Source organism: Mastigoproctus giganteus, chromosome 4, assembly GCF_048544385.1.
Source record: "Mastigoproctus giganteus isolate SK-2022 chromosome 4, ASM4854438v1, whole genome shotgun sequence".
NCBI classification, from domain to species: domain Eukaryota; kingdom Metazoa; phylum Arthropoda; class Arachnida; order Uropygi; family Thelyphonidae; genus Mastigoproctus; species Mastigoproctus giganteus.
The window spans coordinates 192,206,698-192,225,527 of NC_143578.1; the positions used below are offsets into that span (position 1 = coordinate 192,206,698).

General features: G+C 38.2%; 1 protein-coding gene across 1 annotated transcript in view; it reads left to right on the top strand.

The window, feature by feature from the left end:
• The window catches only part of Ge-1 (Enhancer of mRNA-decapping protein 4 homolog Ge-1), a 527,075-nt gene that overhangs the window by 307,641 nt on the left and 200,604 nt on the right, over positions 1–18,830 (top strand). The window contains exon 18 of the mRNA XM_090372439.1: positions 3,374–3,400. Coding sequence (XP_090228565.1) covers positions 3,374–3,400 — 27 coding nt within the window. The remainder of the gene's footprint in view (positions 1–3,373; positions 3,401–18,830) is intronic.

Sequence of the window (18,830 nt, forward strand, 5' to 3'; positions counted from 1 at the left end):
AGTATGTACATAGATGTGAAGCAGACAGTACACCAAGGTATGTACACGTTCATATGTACAAAGCACATATTTAAGCATATTCACACAAGTCAGAATATTTCACAGTGCCAAATTATTGTTCGGTATTGCATTTTCTTGTGAAGACAGTTCGTCGATTTGCCTGCAACGTGCCGTTATGCGCCTCATAGGAGATAGCAGGTGGAGATATCAGTATGAGTCGACATCAGGGGCCAAACAAAAGGGGAACAAGTTCGGCCAACGAGCGCCTGTAATTGCGATCGGAAGCGAATTTCTGCAGGTCAACTCCGATCATTAGCAGGGCTTGTACTATCGGAAGTACTTGTCCAGGTAGGAATCTGTCACTGATCTTCAGCCTGTTCCGTTGTAGCTGAAGAAGAGGGGTGGCTCGTAAGGACGGAAGTGGAACATGCCACTGGCATATATCCCAGAAGTCAGGGGAATTGATTTTTCCAACCAGCATTTTGACTGTGGTCGCAGTTCTCCTCATGCTGATTATTTGAGGCAGCCGCGGGATTTGGAGTTGGTCGGCCATGCTGGTGGTCCTCTGCTGAGGGGGGAGTCGATGCTTGTGGGTTGCCCACTTCAATATCCAGTATTCACTGGCGAAGATGGGCTTCATGAGAGAAGGTACTGCAGATGCCCATATTTCAGAGGCATACAGAAAGGTAGGATACACAATGGTTTCCAGATATCTGATTGTGGTTCTAGCGTCTGTGTTATGAAGAAGATGTTGACGGGCAATCCAGCGCATTCGGTTGATCTTGCGTAGAACACATTCGATGTGACAGTTGAACCTAAGGTTTGGGTCGAAGGTTACACCGAGATCTTTGTGTTTAGTAACACTTGGAATAACTGCGCCCTGCAGTGAGGGTTGTATGGATGTGGGGCACTTCTTCAGAGAAAAAACCATAATAACGGATTTTTGGGGGTTCAGTTTGAGACCGAAATGGTTGAGATGGCTAGAGAAAGCTGTGATTTTATTACAGATTTCCGATGTGATCACTCCCCTGTCAGCTGATGGTGGTATTTGCGTTAGGAACTTTATATCGTCGGCGTAGGTAATGACATCATCTCTGTTACATACAAACGGAATAAGGAGGGCGGTAAAAAGTAACCCCGATAAAACGCCACCTTGCGGCACACCAGCATTGATGGATCGGGTATAGCAGAGGTTACGATGAGTGAGGTACACTGTTCTGTTCCGGAGGAGCGAGTGCAGAAAAGCGAAAACGTCACCTTTGATCCGAAAGAAATTGGTTAGGAGATTCAGAAGGGCTGAGATGTTGAGGCTATCAAAAGCAGCTTCAATATCGGCATAAACAACCGCCATTTCTGATTTGGCCTCAAATGCATTTAAAATCTCCGTTTGGACTGCCAGAAGGTTGGAGACAGTTGATCTATTAGGGAGAACATAATGGAGTTGTTTTGATGATTGTGGAAGAAGATGGCGTGTTATATGCGGAAGAAGGACTTTTTCCAGTAGCTTTAGGAGCGTGGATGCAGTGGAAATCGGTCTGTAGTGCTTCGGCTGGCTTGGTAGTTGAACTTTAGGTAGTGGGGCAAGACTGTATTTGCTCCAGGATGCAGGAAACACTCTATGAGAGAGGATGGAGTTGAACAAGTAGAGCAGAGGATCAAGGATGTATGGACTGAGGCACTTTACGATGAAATGTGGGACATTATCGATGCCAGCGGTGCATGACGGACGCAGCGAGTTGATGGCTTGACGAAGCTGCTGTCGATCGATTTGAATGGAAAACAGCTCATCATCTGGACTTGAAATGGGGTCTGGTTGGTAATCATATGGTTGTGTGATGTTGTCTTGGAATCTGGCTACATAGTTGATCCATTCAACTGGATTGAAATTGGAATCTGGTTCAGAGTTACGGGTATATGGCACTTTGCCTTTGGATAAGGTCTTGTCAGTGTATTCTTTGATGGCTTGCGATTTCAGTCTGTTAAACAGTGCTCTAGCTTTGGAGTACTGAGTTCGGTCATATGCTGTACCAGACTGTTTCCATTGTTTATGGAGGGACTGTTTGCACTTGAAACTGTAATTTAGCTCCGAAGACCACCAAGCATTAGTTCTAGCGGAGATACTGACCTGTTTAGCTGCTGAGAACATAGTAACAGTGTGCAACCATCTAGTTAATATGTCTAGAGCCAGTTCCGGATCTCCTGATTCGAGAACTTCCCAGGGAATTAATCTTGTTGCATAAAGGCATCTGTTCGGTTGTAGGAAGGTGGGAGAGGTGATGATCTTCCTTTTGACGTAGTGGGAGACATTAAAGTTGGGTGTTGGGAGCTGCAATAGGACTACGATGGGTTCATGATCTGATTCAAAAGATTTCCTGACCAAAAAAGAAAATAATACATTGCTCAGTCTGCCAGAAAAAATTGATATTGATTCTGTTTTTTGATGTTACAGGAATAATTTTACAGTTTGTTTCAGAAAATAGAACCATAAATAGTTCTCATTATACTAAGGTGTTCCAGTGCACTTGAGTATTTGCCAAAAATAAGAAAAATTAATAAATAAAAATAAAACAAATTTGAAGGATAAACAGTGGTTTCTCTGGCCTGCTGCTCATCTTTGTAAAAAAAAAAAAATTCAGGCCTGAACCATATTTGTTGGACTTCCAGCTTCCAATAAAGAAACAGGAAGAATTTATCTTAACTAGGCTTGAAGAAACCTAGCTAAGATAAATAAACTAATCCTCATACACAACTCACTTGCTTCACATCTTTTCATTCTCATAGGAGAGAACCTTCCCCATGTATAACCTCTCAAATACCTGCAGTAAATCTTATTCTTTTCAACATGCCTTTCACCACAATGTGATAGTAAATAGCACTAACAGAAATTAAAATACCAGGTAGATCGTGAAATTTTTTTAAAAATGTTTTTGATTTTTTTCCTTTAACCCATGGGTGGTTGCATCATATTGACCCCCCCCTCCCTTCCCCTATTATTTCTGTTTTGCTCTGAGCTTAATTAAAATCCATCCTCTTTAATCAGGAGTAACTGAAAGCTTTCCAAGGTAATTTTTTGCTACATTTTCTATAAAAATTTGAAGAAAAAAAAAATTTTTTTTTGGATGTGGTGAAAATGTGCTACAAAGTTGGCAATATCTTGTATATGAAATGGGCTAAATCTGCAGAAATAAAAAGTCAGCTTTTCTGAATTGCTAATATTTTGTCACAACCAATTAATTGCAATATTTTCTATTAACTGTTTTGCAATATGTTCTTAATGTGATAATAAGAATTTGCTTCATATATATTATTATTTCTTATAATAGATAATTTAAATCTAAATTTTTTGTTATGCTTTTTTTTTTTTTACCTGTAGCAATTCTTCACTGAAAACTACACCAAGGTAAGGGCATATGTATAGTTTTCATCTTGAGAATCAGAACATTGTAATTACCGTATTTCCCCACGTATAAGATGCACCTTAATTTTGAGGCCCGAAATTTGAAAAAAAATGTATTACATAAAGTTATTGAACTCAAGTTTTATTCATCATAAAATTCATACAACTCCTCATAACTTGAATTCAGCACTGTACGAAAATCTTTTCTGAGCCATTTCTGGGCAGAACGTGGCAAAACGTAGCCTAATATACCGGTAACAAGTGCGAAACAATGAGCGCAAAGACAATAATCATCAAAAATTCACTTTGAACTGAAATGTGTAATGTCTTGCAGTACACTGAGTAACCCTCCTTTGTGGTCTGTATATTGTATAACATTGTCATCCAGATTAGAGTGACGCTCCCTGTGTATTCTTACGAAATATGCACTATTTATGCATAGTGACTAAGTGAAATAAGAAATGGATGAGACACTACTACTATTAATATTATTATTTTAGTCTTCCTCGGTTTAATCATTCATTTAACTCAACCTAGTTGGATGTTACGCAACTTTTTTTTGGAGCTTAGTAGGAAAATTATTATTAAATAAAATGGTTTCTTGTTTAAATTATTTATTTAGCATTAGCATTAGAAGAGGCATTTGATGCAAGAAAACAAGCTTATGCAGCATCAGCCAAAAAATAAAAATAAAATAAAATAAATAAATAAATAAAAAAATAATAACCACTTCCACTTCACCCATTTATTTGATATAGTACAGAGCCTTTCAATTAAAAAGCACTAGAGCCTATCTGGCTTATTTTCAGGTATAAGCTGTTTGTCAGCTGGACCTTTTTTGTCTCATTTAGACTGACATTTTTTGATTTATTGTTAAAATTGAACTTAAGTATTACCATTTAAGGTTTATGATTTCCTAATCAACTTTTTTTGACAGTAGAAAAGTCGTTCCACGTAATATCATCAATTTACTTTTGTAATGAACTTCTAAGATTTCATTTGTTGAATTAAAAACAACAGCTGTATGTGATATTCACTCTTCAGCATGTATATTATTCTATGTTGGATACAAATAGGCAGTATGATTACATTTGTCTGTCACACCTCATCCTACAGATTCTTCTCTTTTTTTTTCTCTCTCTTTCAAATAAAATTGGGTTTCAAATAAAATTGAGTACACAGATGACATTTTTAGACTAAACCAAGGACAGAAGAAAACTTGGCTATTGAGGAATAAGCAGATGATTAGACAAAATTTAAATTTAGAAATAATAAAATCAGAATGTTTACATTACTTAATGTCGAATTCAAAATTTTCAACCCAAATGTGACAAAACAGGACAACAACAAATAGCCTAAACCAAAAAATAAGTGAGATAAACTTTGGTACCTTTTTAATTGAAGTAACCTGTATGCACTAGTTTCAATTTTTGCACATGTAATGGTTTTATAAACTTAAAAATGGAAGTGGCTATTAAGTTTTGTGTTTATACTTTGTTTTAAACAAACAGAATTAATGGAAGTTTTATTATGTTGAAAATAAGTGTGAAAATGCATTTAATAGGTATTACAATTCATTATGTAAAAGTGAAAGATTGGTATACTGCAAGCAGAATTTTTATTTAAAAGTTTTTTTACTTTTATTTTTGTTGCACATAGGTAAGAAATTGATGAGCCACCTAAATATAAATTCTTGAAACGAATAAATGAATGGCAATAATAATCTGTACAGCATATACCACAAGGGAAAGCCCTGAACAATAGTTTACTAAAGTGTTTTAGCTTAAAAGCAAAATAATCCCTGTTGATGGAAGGGGTTGAGGTAGGCTGCTAATTCATGATCAGTACCTGAGTCTTCTCAGATGTTTTGTCCTTAATAACAGGTAGAGATAAATTATTAAAACTCTAAAACTATCTGAGAGAAAGGAAAACAGTTACTTCAACATTAAGCAGAAACATGTAAACCAGCTTTTGACCTGTCGGTGAAAATCATGGATTAAGAGCTTAAGGCAGTGCAATACAAACAACCTCAGAAACCTAATATCGAACCCCACCTGTTTTCTGTCTGTGTTTGGAGCATCATCATATGAGTTTTCTTTCACCAGTAAAATTTGTAATGAGCTATAGTTCATATGCCCATAAATCAAAATCTTTAAATTTCATATATAGCATTTTAAACAGGCCAATTTGTTAAATGCAAGAAATTGTGTAACAGTTAGTAAAAATGATATAAACCATGAAAATTTTAGTTGCATTTGAACTCAAATCATAATACAGGAAAGCTCAGCCACAATGGTAGGAAATGCCACCTCATGCCTTCCAGTGCTTTAGTATCTGTTCTGCTCACGAGGGGATGAGCCTCTACTATCTAACAGATATCTTCCCGTGAAACAATTTTCATAAATCTATATACGTTCTTAAGTCCTTTAACAAGTTACAAGGAGTATCCACATTTAGAATGGTCTCTCTCCATCTGAACGAATGCACCTTTATGAAAGCAAAAACCTTTCCCTTTACTCCTGATGGTAGTTACCTTCCCTTTACCCTAATATGTATTATAAGTGTGTATGGCTGAATGAGAGAGTAGTTTAAATGAGTGCTTTGGACTCTGTTGGGCACGCATGCACACACACATGCGCACACAGTGTAATGGTACACTGCAACATAATTGTTACACCCTCATAATATTACATGCAGGGTAGTCTCGGTTTCACTGCAACAGCAGAAATTGAACTTGCCAGACCCAGTTTACTTAGCCTGAACTTCAAGCTATGCCTTGTAAGGAGGAAGCAGACATGAATCCCAAGCTGTAACCATGGCTAATGCCTACAGCATACAGTAGAGATGGAAGCAGGATGGTGTATCGCTCTGTGACTCTTCCTCTCTCAGATCTGTTCTGTCTGGCTAGGGGGAGGGTGCTGATTGTCCCCGAGAATACAGAGAGGAGTACAATTAGTTGATGTCTATATGGCAAGTCATTGGAACAACACTGAATAATCTGAATAATGCTTACTGAATAATGCTTCCCTTAACCCCATACATCAGATTTGCATGGATCACCAGCAGATCTATGACCATCTTTTGAGATATTATATTTATTGTGTCTGTGAACCCAATCTAGAAGTCCTGGATTATACTAAGGAGGACAAATCTTTGTTTACCCAGGTGTCTGGTGATGACAGTACCAGTAACGCTAGTGTACTAAGCGCCAGGGTGCCTCCGTAGCCAGGTGGGAAGGTGCAGCAGTGCGTAGCACACACTTCTTGATTAGACCGGGGTTCGAGCCCGTCACCACCAAATACGGATGATGCGGAAAGGTCAGGGAATGACCACCACGTATCCTGGAGCAATATGGCCTTAGTTGCTAATGCTCCTAAAAACCAAATAACTAACTAACTAAATAAGCCCCAGAGGCATTTGTTATAATGGAGTGCATGCACATTCATATAATAGAGGGAGTGGGAAGGTTACATGGAAAGGTGGGTGAGTTTGAGCCCATGTCTCTGGATAATATTTTGCATTCCAGAGGGAACCTAGTGTGTGTGTGTGTGTGTCCTATAGAGTCCAAAGCACTCAGTGAAACTTATAACTCATAATAGGGGTGAAGGGAAGGGCAACTACTATCAGGAGTAAAGGGAAGGTTTTTGCTTTCGTAAAGGTGACTACAGTGGCATCAGAGAGTTTTTAAATTCTATACCAACTGATGTCACCAACAGCAAATTCTAAATGGGAAGCATTTAAGGAATTAATCGTGGAAGATACTAGGCTTTTCATACCGATTTAAGAAATACTGTTCAAGGTTTAAGCCTAAATGGATGTCAGATGAACTAATGAGACTAATGGCAGAGAATAAAAATGCATGGGATGCTTTTAAATTATCAGGTGACACTGAAGCTTATGGTAGATATAGGATAATCAAGCAAAAAGGAGTTTAGGCAAGTGAAGGCACATTACAAGAAAACTTTGACAAAGAATGCTATGAAAAACAGGACTTCTTTACTTATATAAACTCTAGAAGGAAGGAGAGGAATCAGATTGGTCCACTTGATATCGACAGTTCAATTGTTGATGAATCTGCTCAGATAGCTGACAAACTGAATGAGTATTTTTCGTCTACATTCACACATGAGGAAATCTGTAGGGAAGTGAAGGACAGAAGGTTATTAAACTGTAACTGGGAGTTTAATGATTTTGTAATAACTGAGAGCAAAGTGGAGGAGAAATTGTTAAAGTTAAACATAAGAAAGGCATATGGGTTGGATGGGGTATATCCAGTTATATGAAAGGAGGTGGCAGAGGAAGTAAGCAAACTCTTAGCCATAATTATGAGAGCATCCTTGGACTCAGAGGAAGTCCCCATGGGCTAGAGATGTACAAATGTATCCCCAATTCACAAAGCGGGATCTAAGGGTGACACGAGTAATTGCAGACCAGTTAGTTTATCTTCTGTTCCTGGGAAAATAATGGAGTCACTGGTTAAAGTTGCATTGCAGGATCATCTAGACAAGACTGCAGTAATAATTCAGACACAGCATGGGTTTGTTAAGGGCAAGTCTTGTCTGACAAATTTAATTGGATACTATGATCTGGTTACAAAAGAACTGGATGCAAAAAATAATTTTGATTTCATATACTTGGATTTCAGGAAATCAAAATTATTTTTTGCATCCAGTTCTTTTAGATGAGCTGAGAAGTGGTAACTGAAGTTTAATATTGACAAATGTACAGTACTACATGTGGGTAGAAGTAACCCTAGAGAAACATACAAACTGCATGGTATTACACTTAGGGTGATTGAAAGTGAAAAAGACCTGTGAGTAATTGTTCAGTCATATATTGTCAATGATATACAGAAATTTTTCCAGAAGGGAAAGGTATTGGCAATGAAATTCAGAAATTTTGCTAGAAGGGAAAAGGAGGTGATTATCCCTTTGTATAAAGCAATGGTCAGGCCATGCCTTGAGTACTCTACAGGTCTAGAGCCGTTATTTTAGGAAGGATGTAGTTGCTTGAGCGAGTAAAGAGGAGGGGAATGAAAGGTTGCTCTTACCAAGACAGGCTTAAGTTCTGCAAATTGCAGCATATGGAGACTAGGCATCCGTGAGGTGATCTGATGAGGTGTATAAGGCCTTGAATGGATTGAGCAGGTTCAATTCTGATGGGATTTTTCCTCTTGCTCAGATTACAAACCTGAGGGAACAAGAATTCAAATTGAGTAAAGACAGTTGTAGAATAGATATGTGGAAATTTGCCTTTAGCCAGCGGGTAGTTGATTGCTGTAACAAACTTCCATCTGTTGTTTGTGGAAGTTGATAGTTTAAATGAATTCAAGGAGGAACTGGACAAACTTTTAGAGGGAATGGATGTGTGAATATTTTTTTTTGGCTGATGCTACATAAGCTTGCTTTCTTGCATCACATGCCTCTAATACTACAGATACACCAATATGTAGTCTCCTGCTCCCCTGACACACACATGCTCTGCCAGCAGTCAGAAAGCTAATGCACTCTTTGGTAGCACGCAACATCCACAGACAGGGATCCCAGTGCCAAAGGGGATTGAAGTGAGGGGTTTAAAGCCAGGAGAATCAGCCTAGGGTTTTAGCACAAACTCGGTGAGAGCTTTATAATGCTATTTTTGTGAAGAACAAACATTCTTGGGTTTTTAGGATAATTGGCCAATCATTGTAATAAGTAGTCTTCGGGATTTCATAGATTGGGCACGCGTATTGCTGCCTCAGGACCATAATGATGTATCTACATTTTGTTTAGTTTTCAGGATGGGCAAAAAAGTAAACTTGGCACATTTTAATCATAAGTGAAAATATTATTTCAGCTTTTTTGAATAATGAGTATTGTTACTACATACAGAATTCATTATGAAATTTTATCTGCTTAATTAAATAATTAAGAATTACGTTTATGCGACTCGAAGCTCACCCAACGTTCTTGACTAAATTTCAAAATGAAATTGTTTACCAAAAATATCTATAAAAACATCATACAGTGAGAATGGAATTAGTACAATGTTTGTTTTTATTTTTATTATTTTATTGTTTATGTTGTATTTTTGTTGATTGTTGTATTTTTGTTGATTGTTGTATTTTTGTTGATTGTTGTATTTTTGTTTTATTTGTATTATTTTTCCAAATTTTATACACTCTTTTTCAAACTGATTTGGGAAAAGATATAATGTTTTTATCTTAGGTTTTACCTAAGATAAAAACATTATCTTTGAAACAAATCAAAATTTCATTACAAAATTTCAAAACTATTACATTTTTTTTTACCTGTATATCTATATGATAATAAAATAGTCTATTTGTTATTTTAATAATAAAATTCTAATAGCATTCACCCATTGCCTCCTTAGTTTTAGTATCACTACTTATCTTCGCTGTCTGAGCAGTAGAAGCCATGGTATCATTCTCTTGTGATTCCTTTTTGGCACAATTTGAGCAAGTCATTCATTTTTTCACATTGAATTTTCAAAGGCACATGGTTGGCTGGTTTAATTTTGTACAGAGATGAAGAAAATCTTGATTTTCTTTGTGTGGAAAATGTCTTGAAGGCTTCTTCTTTTCTGTATTTAATGTACACATGGTTAATGTCATTTTTGTGAAATTGGGAATGAACAATTTTAAATCTGCGATCTTGATTCCCCTCAGTATCTGCCTTTCGATTTTTGAGTTGCTCCTTCTGCATGCCCTTAAAATTAAGAAAGTTCTTTTATTTCATTTCATAAACTTTGTAGTTACAATCTTTTTGTTACTGTCTGTGCAAAGGTGTACAATCTGAAGAACAAAGATGTCCACATGTTCTGCTACTTTCTGAATGTTTGCATGTACCCAGTCATATTTCATTACAAAATGTTGTTGTTCCAGTTTGGATTGAAGTTCCACTATGCAGTCTTTTATTGGATAATGTTGGTCCTTTACAGCAAAATTAAAACCATCCTGATAAATGGTGACTTATCTATCAAACAAATAGTATATTAAATTCCAAACTCACACCTAATTCTAATATAAAAAAACAACAACTATCAGATATACATAAACTTAGCAAAACTTCTAACATAGTCATACAAAAAGTGGACAAACTGTAGGGTATCCCCTTTGTCATTCTAGACAAAGACACCTATACAGAAAAAATGGATTTAATCTTAGCTGATCAAGGCACATACAAAATCGTTAACAACCATAACACTGCCAAAGTTAAAAATAAACTCAACATAATTTTAAGAAACCTCAGGCAGAATAAAGAAATCAATCTATATACTTTACAGCAAATAGGAATCCATAATAACATCCTTCCTCATATGCTTGGTATTGTTAAGTTACATAAACCCAATCACCCATTAAGCCCACCTATTGTTTTTTAATAAATCAGCTTTTGCTAACTTATTGACTTATCTCATATCCCCACTTACCAGATTCTCAACATTCAAAATCACGAACACTAATCAAGCTTTTCAAAAAATCAGCAATACCATAGTTTCTGACGGAGACATTCTAGCGTCCTTTGACGTTGTGTCTCTATACACCAATCTACATATCCCATTCACCTTACAAGCTTTGCGTGAATTCTTAACAGCATTTGATACTTTAACAAAGCGAACCACCCTTTCTATCAATAGTATTCTCGAACTTACTTTGCTTTTATTAGATACCAGGTATTTTAGATTTAACAACAAGATCTTTCAACAAACATTCGGTTTACCAATGGGCTTAGGTATTTCCACCTCCCTGTCTGAAATTTATCTTGCCACCATAGAAAATCAAATTTTGCAACTCTTTCCTTCAGAAATAAAATTATATACACGCTATGCCGATGGCATCCTCATAATAGGTAATAGATCCTCCATAGATGGTCTCTTTTTATAGTTCAATTCTATACATGACAGGCTCAAACTTACCCTTGAAATTGGAATGAACAACCAGATCAATTTTCTTAATCTTACCATCTTCAAAACAGATACAAAATTAAGCACAAAATTTTTCAGAAAAAATACACATACCGGAAAATACCTGCTTCATTTCGCTTCGCACCACCCCCTCAGCACAAAAAAAGCTGTCTTATACAACCAAATCCATAATGCCATCAAATTCAGTTCCTCATAAAATGATTTACAAAATGAACTTCAATATCTCACGGAGAAATTCATATCTAGAAACTACCCTCCCCGACTCGTCTCTCACGCAGTCTCCACCGTTAAAAATAAAATTAATAACCCATCCAAACATAATAATAAAAAAAACAAACACACGCATAATTCTCCCCTACCATAATGAACTTGCAGGACAATTCCACCGCATGTTTAAAGGTACAGACATTTCGCTCACCTTTTCCGCGTACAATAAACTAGGATCCTTTTTTAATTCCTATGAAGACATACATAAATACCCCACTAGTGATCTCAACAATATTATATATCTTATTAAATGCCAGCCCAACTGCGATGCCTGATACATTTGCAGCACCACCACAAAATTCGGTTCTACTAAAACCTCCAACACCTACGCATACTTCCACCTAAACAGTTTTAGAACAGGCCAATCCAGTATAGAACTTACAATACATGCTAATACCCACAACCACACCCCCTCTAGTCGATTCTCCTATCACCATTATTAAACTCAAATCCAGCCGCAAAATTCTTCACTACGAAGCACTTATTATTGAATGGTTCCAGCACCATTGTAACCCCAACATCATAAACATGAAACTTCCCTTCAACCTTTCCCCGGCTTGGAACTTCTTACAGTTGATGTTCCCACATGTCCAAAAAAAGCATCATGGTAAGCTCAGACAACCTTTAAAATACAGCATGCATTCACTTCCTGCCCAATTTGCCAAATGAAGACGTTATAACCAACGTAAGTCCTTCTTAACGACTATTGGCTTTGTCATACTATATTATCCATTTTTAAATTTTAATTCGCTCTTAATGATTTCCTTCTCTAATGACAACCTAGGATTGGAGATGTGCACTTCTACTTCCTGGGGCCCATTTTAAATTCCGTTAAATCACCCTTAACACCCTTCTTAATTCCTTTACTCTACCTTCCCACCAAAATGATTTAATTACCGTTCTTTTTAAAAATGATTGCAGATTTATTCAAAGGTGAGTACTGTTTTTTAAGCACTTGCTCTTTCATATTTTAGCAAAATGATAACATTAGTTACACCGATCTTCTCTTGGAATATGGAACTCTAGATTAAATTCGTTATTAAAAATTTCTCTGTAGAGCCAAATTTTTTTTGTTTCAATGTTATAATTTTTACATTGGTTGCTGTACAGTTACAAACCATACAACAAAGGTCATGCATTGTTGACATGTTGAGATCAGCTGGCAAATACTTTTTTTTTTTTTTTTATGTGAACCCCAAACACGAGAGGTATTAGAACCTATAGTACTTAGTACCGTGCTTGGGTTGGAGGTTGAGAAGACGAAAGAAGATATTTGTTGACATTGGACTTGAACTTCTGTAGATTGTAATTTTCAGGAAATACGTATGAAGGAAGGTTGTTCCAGAAAACGGCAGTTGAATGAATAAATGAGGAAAATGAAAAGTTAGTTCTGTGGGTTTGAAGTTGGACAGTAAATGGATGTTGGCTGGTGGCGGACGTGTTTGGACTGTTTTGAAAGAGAGGGCGGGAATTATAGAAGCCAGTTCAGAACAACAGTGCCCGTGGAAGTACGTCTATGAGAAAGCGAGTGGAGAGACTCTGTTAGAGATGAATCGTTAATTAACCTAGCTGCCCTCTTCTGAATGGAATCAAGAAGCCTGAGAGAGGTTTTGGGGGCACCACCCCAGATGTGGGAACAATATTCCATAGCAGGGTGGATTTGCGATTTATACAGAGTGAGCAGCTGTTTGGAAGAAAAGTAACGCCGAGAGCGAAAGAGAAAACCAAGTTTTTTAGATGCAGAGGAAGCAATATTTGTAATGTGCTTGTGTCAAGAGAGATTAGAAGTCAGGGTAATCCCCAAAAGAGATATATCATTTTGCCTAGAAATCGGAGTGTCACTAAAGATAAGCATAGGAGCAGAAGAATCCTTTTTGCAAGACATAAGACAAGACTGAGTTTTAGAAGGGTTGAAATCAACTAAGTTGTCTTTGCCCCACTGGAGAATTACCTGAAGATCGGCATTTAAGGAATCTGTAGCAGATTTTCGAGAACTTGAAGCTGATTGAGCAGGACAAGGTTTCTCAAAATGGAAAGTGGAATGCAATGTGCTGTCATCGGCAAAACTATGGATAGGATTTCCAGTCAATGGAAGAAGGTCATTGATATACAAAAGGAATAGAGTGGGGGAAAGAACTGAACCTTGGGGGACACCGGCATTAGTGGAGAAGTTAGAAGACAGAGAGCCATCTACCATCACCCTCAGTGAGCGATCAGAGAGAAAACTGGATAACCAATTACTAAAAAGAGTTGGCAAACCATAAGATGGAAGCTTGTTTAGAAGACCTTTATGCCAAACACGATCAAAAGCCTTTGAGATGTCAAGAGCAACTACTTGTGTTTCACCGAACCTTTCCATTGAATTAGTCCATAAATGGGTAACATAAGCCAGAATATCAATAGTGGATCGACACTGACGGAATCCATACTGGCGATCATTGATCAGACGGAAGGTTTCTAGGTAGTTTAAGAGTTAGCGGTTAATTGATTTCTCCATTACTTTAGAGAGAGTAGAAGTAATTGCAATGGGACGATAATTGGATGGGAAAGATTTGTCACCCTTTTTGGGAACTGGCTGGATATGAGCAAATTTTCAAGCAGAAGGAAAAACACCTTTGGAATAAGAAGGGGGGAAAAAAGGCGCCAAAGAATAGGAGTAAGTTCAGGGGCACAGGTTTTGAGAACAAGTGGAGAAATACCATCAGGACCTGGAGCTTTCTTAGCATCAAGATTCATCAAAATCCTTCTGATATCCTTTTGACGGAAGACCACAGGAGGCATTGAATGGAGCATTGAATAAAACACCTCCCACCATTCCCAACCCATTGAATGGGTTGGGAATGGTGGGAGGTGTTTTACCAAGATCATAAATACATGAGCAGGAAGAAAAATGGGATGCTAGCAGGTCAGCTTTATCCTTGGCTGAAGTGACAACAGAACCATCTGGTTTGGACAGAGGTGGGAGCAGAGATGGGCAAAAGTTGCGGCCAATAGCTTTGGCAAGAGACCAGAATGCTCGGCTACCATTAGGGCAAGAAGCAAGTTTTCTACTCTTAGCCTGTTCAAACTCTAATTTGGACTGATTAATAACTGCTTTACAATTGTTGCGAGCTTTGGTGTAGGCAGAAAATGAAACTGAAGAATTAGAAACAAACCAATTACGATATGCAACATTCTTCTCTTGAACAGCCTTAGCACATTTATTGGAAAACCAAGGTTTAGATAAGAGACAAGATTTTAAAGTGGAGTGTGGGATAAAGGATTCCAGTCCTGCAAGAATAATTTCACTGACACGATCTGAGCAAACATTGACATCAGAAGTTTTGAAACAGTAATCTGACTAAGGAAAAGAAGAAAAGAAATCTCGCAGGTCATCCCATTTTGCATTCTTGTAATGCCAAACAACACGAGGTTGGGAATAGCCATGAGATAAAGGTTCCATTGGTGAAGAGACAATCACCAAGTTGTGATCTGAAGTGCCTAAAGGACCTCTCACTTCGACTGTGTACTTAGAAGGGTTGTTTGTGAGAAAAAGATCAAGCGTATTGGCTGTATGATTAGGATTGTCCGGTATTCTTGTAGATAAATGAACAATCTGTGCTAGGTCATTAGTAATTGCAAAAGCCGCGGCATCTCGACCTGCTGGGTCGGTGTGACTAGAAAACGGAAGCCAGCTGTAGTTGTAAACATTAAAATCACCAAGGAAAATTACCTCGCTGTTAGGAAAGTTGGACTGGAGAAAGTCAAGTTGCAAAGAGAGGAAGTCAAAGAGCTCCAAGTGATTAGTGGAGTTGGGAGAACGGTAGAGACAACAGATGAATTTGACAAAATGAGGTAGAGAGATTTTAAGCCATAGAAGATCAAAGAGAGAAGATTCCAGATTGCCAATTCCCTAACAAAGAATATCAAAATGGACATATGCACAAATACCATCTTTGAGACGAAAGGAATCATACAGCGAATAATTTGGGCATCTGAGATGAGCAGTAGTTGAATCAACCGGCAACTGAGATTCTGTCAGAAAAAGTACATGGGGTTTGGAAGACTGCAAGTGGAAATGGACATCGTTGAGATTAGAATTAAGACCACATATATTTGTGAAATGAATTAGGAAGTCCTTGGGAGGTTTAGATCTTTTCGCAGATAAGCTTGCTCTATTAGTTTGACAATTCATGGTGTATTCAATAGTAAGAAAAAAGTGGGTTGGACATGCTGTATGAAGTAGTGAAATTTTTGGATATGGCATACACGTGGTAAGAATATACCCAGATCCTTGACATAACGTGGTCTCGGCAATGCTCCCCGCATACACACTACTCGGACTCCCTCCTGTCACTATCTGGCAGAGTAGAGGTAGCAAGATTATACACTAGCTGATCCGGAAGCCTCCTAGAGAGTTACCAATACGTTCGGTCCGGTGTACTAACTAGCGGCCGGCCTGCAAACACCGTTTTAGAGCTGTACCCTTGAAATATAAGGAATATTGGATCTCGCCACGACGTTCATCATAACCTCAAAAGTCATCAATCATACTGCATGATGGAAGAGATGGGGAAGTGTTGACCGGAACTTAGCTCTAGAGACTAAACATGGGTTCCACAACTTCAAGCCTCCAATAAGCAAAGTGGTGGTATTTCACCGGTTGATGAGAGTCATCTACCACCTAGTATTGCCTGGTAACATAGAGGGGCGGCATTCCTCCATGTGGTGTGGGCGCCACACCTCGACCCCTGCTTACATTGGTTCACACCTGGGTGGTCACCCACCATGTACTTGTGCATGGAGGTTATACCCAGGATTACTAACAGTCCCACCATCGTGAAGGTGCAAGCAGAGGATTTGGCTGTCACAGACCTTCCGGACTTCGCCGAAATTGTGTCCACTTGACTTAAGTGTCACCCGAATATCAGTTCCATCAGCGTTTTAGACTCCCAGGTAGCAAGTACAGCTTGTCTGGCATATCTGAGAGAATGTCTGTGACAACCTCGAGGACCATTTTTGCTTTAGCCTTGATGATAGTAGTGCAAAGGAACAGTTGGGAATGACTTGATATGGTTTTGAATCCTGTTCTTCATTCTTCTAGACATTTGACTGCTGGCGTGTGACCTCTTTTATTTGAGGAACAACTATGTTGTCTCATTTTCTTACAACGGTATGTAAAAATATTTGCAAGATATTAAATACTCCCAAGAAGAAGCCAGGGTAGACCTGAATTTTGCAGTGTCTTTAAGAGAAAATAGTGCTTAGATATTTGTTTATCTTGATTGTTCAGTACTGATTCACTGGCCTAGATTCATGCTGTGCTAATGAATCGAGGGGGCAAGCCATGCTGGCCGGTCAGTCTGTGACAGCAGCCAAATCTTCTGCTTGCACTTTCACAATGATGGGGCTGTTAGTAACCTTGGGTCTACAACCCCCAAGTGCAGGTCCTGAAATATGGAACATTACACTGTATATGACCACCCAAGTGTGAACCAACATAAGCAGGGGTCTAGGTGTGGCATCCACACCACACAGAGGAATCCCACCCCCTCTGTGTTACCAGTCAATACTCGGTGGTAGATGACTCTCATGAACTGTTATAATACTACCAATTTGTTTATTGGAGGTGTTTCAAGTGGTGGAACCCGTGTTTATTCTCCAGAGCAAAGCTCTGGCAAACCTTCCCCCCATCTCTTCCATCATGCAGTATAATTGATGTCTTTTGATGTTATGATGGACATCATGGCGCGATCCAACCTTCCTTACACTTCGAGGGTATAGCTATAAAAAGGTGTTCGCAAGCCAGCTGCTGGTTACTACATCGGACCGAACCTACTGATAACTCTCTAAGAGGTTTCCGGATCATCTAGTGTATAATCTTGCTGCCTCTACTCTTCTGGATAGTGACTGGAGGGAGTCGGAGCAGTCTGTATGCAAGGGAGATTGTCGAGCTCCGCGTTTCGAGGAGCTGGGTACATTCTTACTATGTGTACGCCATATCCAAAAATTTTGCTACTTCATACAGCATGCCCCCCCCACCACCACCACCACCACACTTTTTCTTACTACTGAATACACTATGAATTGTCAAGCTAATAGAGTAAACTTATGAACAAAAAGGTCTACCTCCCAAACACTTCCTCATTCATTTCACAAATATACGTGGTCTCGGTTCTAATCTCAATGATGTCTATTTCCACTTAGTCTGCCAAACTCCGTGTACTTTTTTTTTTTTTTTTTCTCTTCTAAGGTTCACATAAGGCTGTGTTATTGCACAATGGAAATATGCTGCCTTCAATTCCTCTTGCATTTGCCATTCACAAAAAAGAAACATATGTGAACATGGACAACATTCTCTTAGGTGTACACTATCGGAAATATGAGTGGCAGATGTGTGCTGATTTAAAGGTAATCACCATTTTATTAGGACTACAAAAGGGTTACGTTAAGTATTGTTGCTTTCTCTGCGAGTGGGATAATTCTGCCAAGGATGTGCACTATGAAAAGAAGAGTTGGCCTCAATGAAAATCATTAACACCCGAAACAAAGAACATGGTACTTTAACCTCCGGTAGACCCAAATAAAGTTTTGCTTCCAACACTCCATGTGAAACTGGGGTTTTTGAAAAATTTCGTGAAGGCTTTGGAAGTGAATGGTCCTGTATTAACATACGTGCAAGAGAAATTCCCAAGACTTAGTACAGAGACAATTAAGCCAGACATTACCATTGTCCACAAATAAGGCAATTTTTCAAAGATGAATAGTTCGAATGTGTCCTTAGATGGCGAGAAATCAGCGTGGAAAACCTTTCAAGATGTTTCAACTGGTTTTCTAGGAAATGTTAAAGCCTTACTACAAGCAACTCATGGAAGATCCCATATTTCTTACGAAAATCATTCAGTGAATAATTATTCACTGTATGACTCCTTTCCCTTCAAAGGTGGTACATATGCACATGTCCGTTCTGATATTCTCTGTCAGAGACTTAGTAATTTGGAATCTCTTTTCGATCTTCTCTGGCTTAAAATCTCTCTACCACATTCTGTCGAATTCAGCTGTTGCCTCTATTCTTCTCCCAGCTCTGCTAATCACTTGAAACTCAGACTTCCTCTTCATGAAACTTGACTTTCTCCAGTCCAATTTTCCTAACAGTGAGGCAACTTTCCTTGATGATTTTAATGTTCACAGCTCCAGCTGTGTTCCGTTTTCTAGTCTGATGTACCCAGCTGGTCAAGGTAATGAGGCTTTTGAAATTACTAAT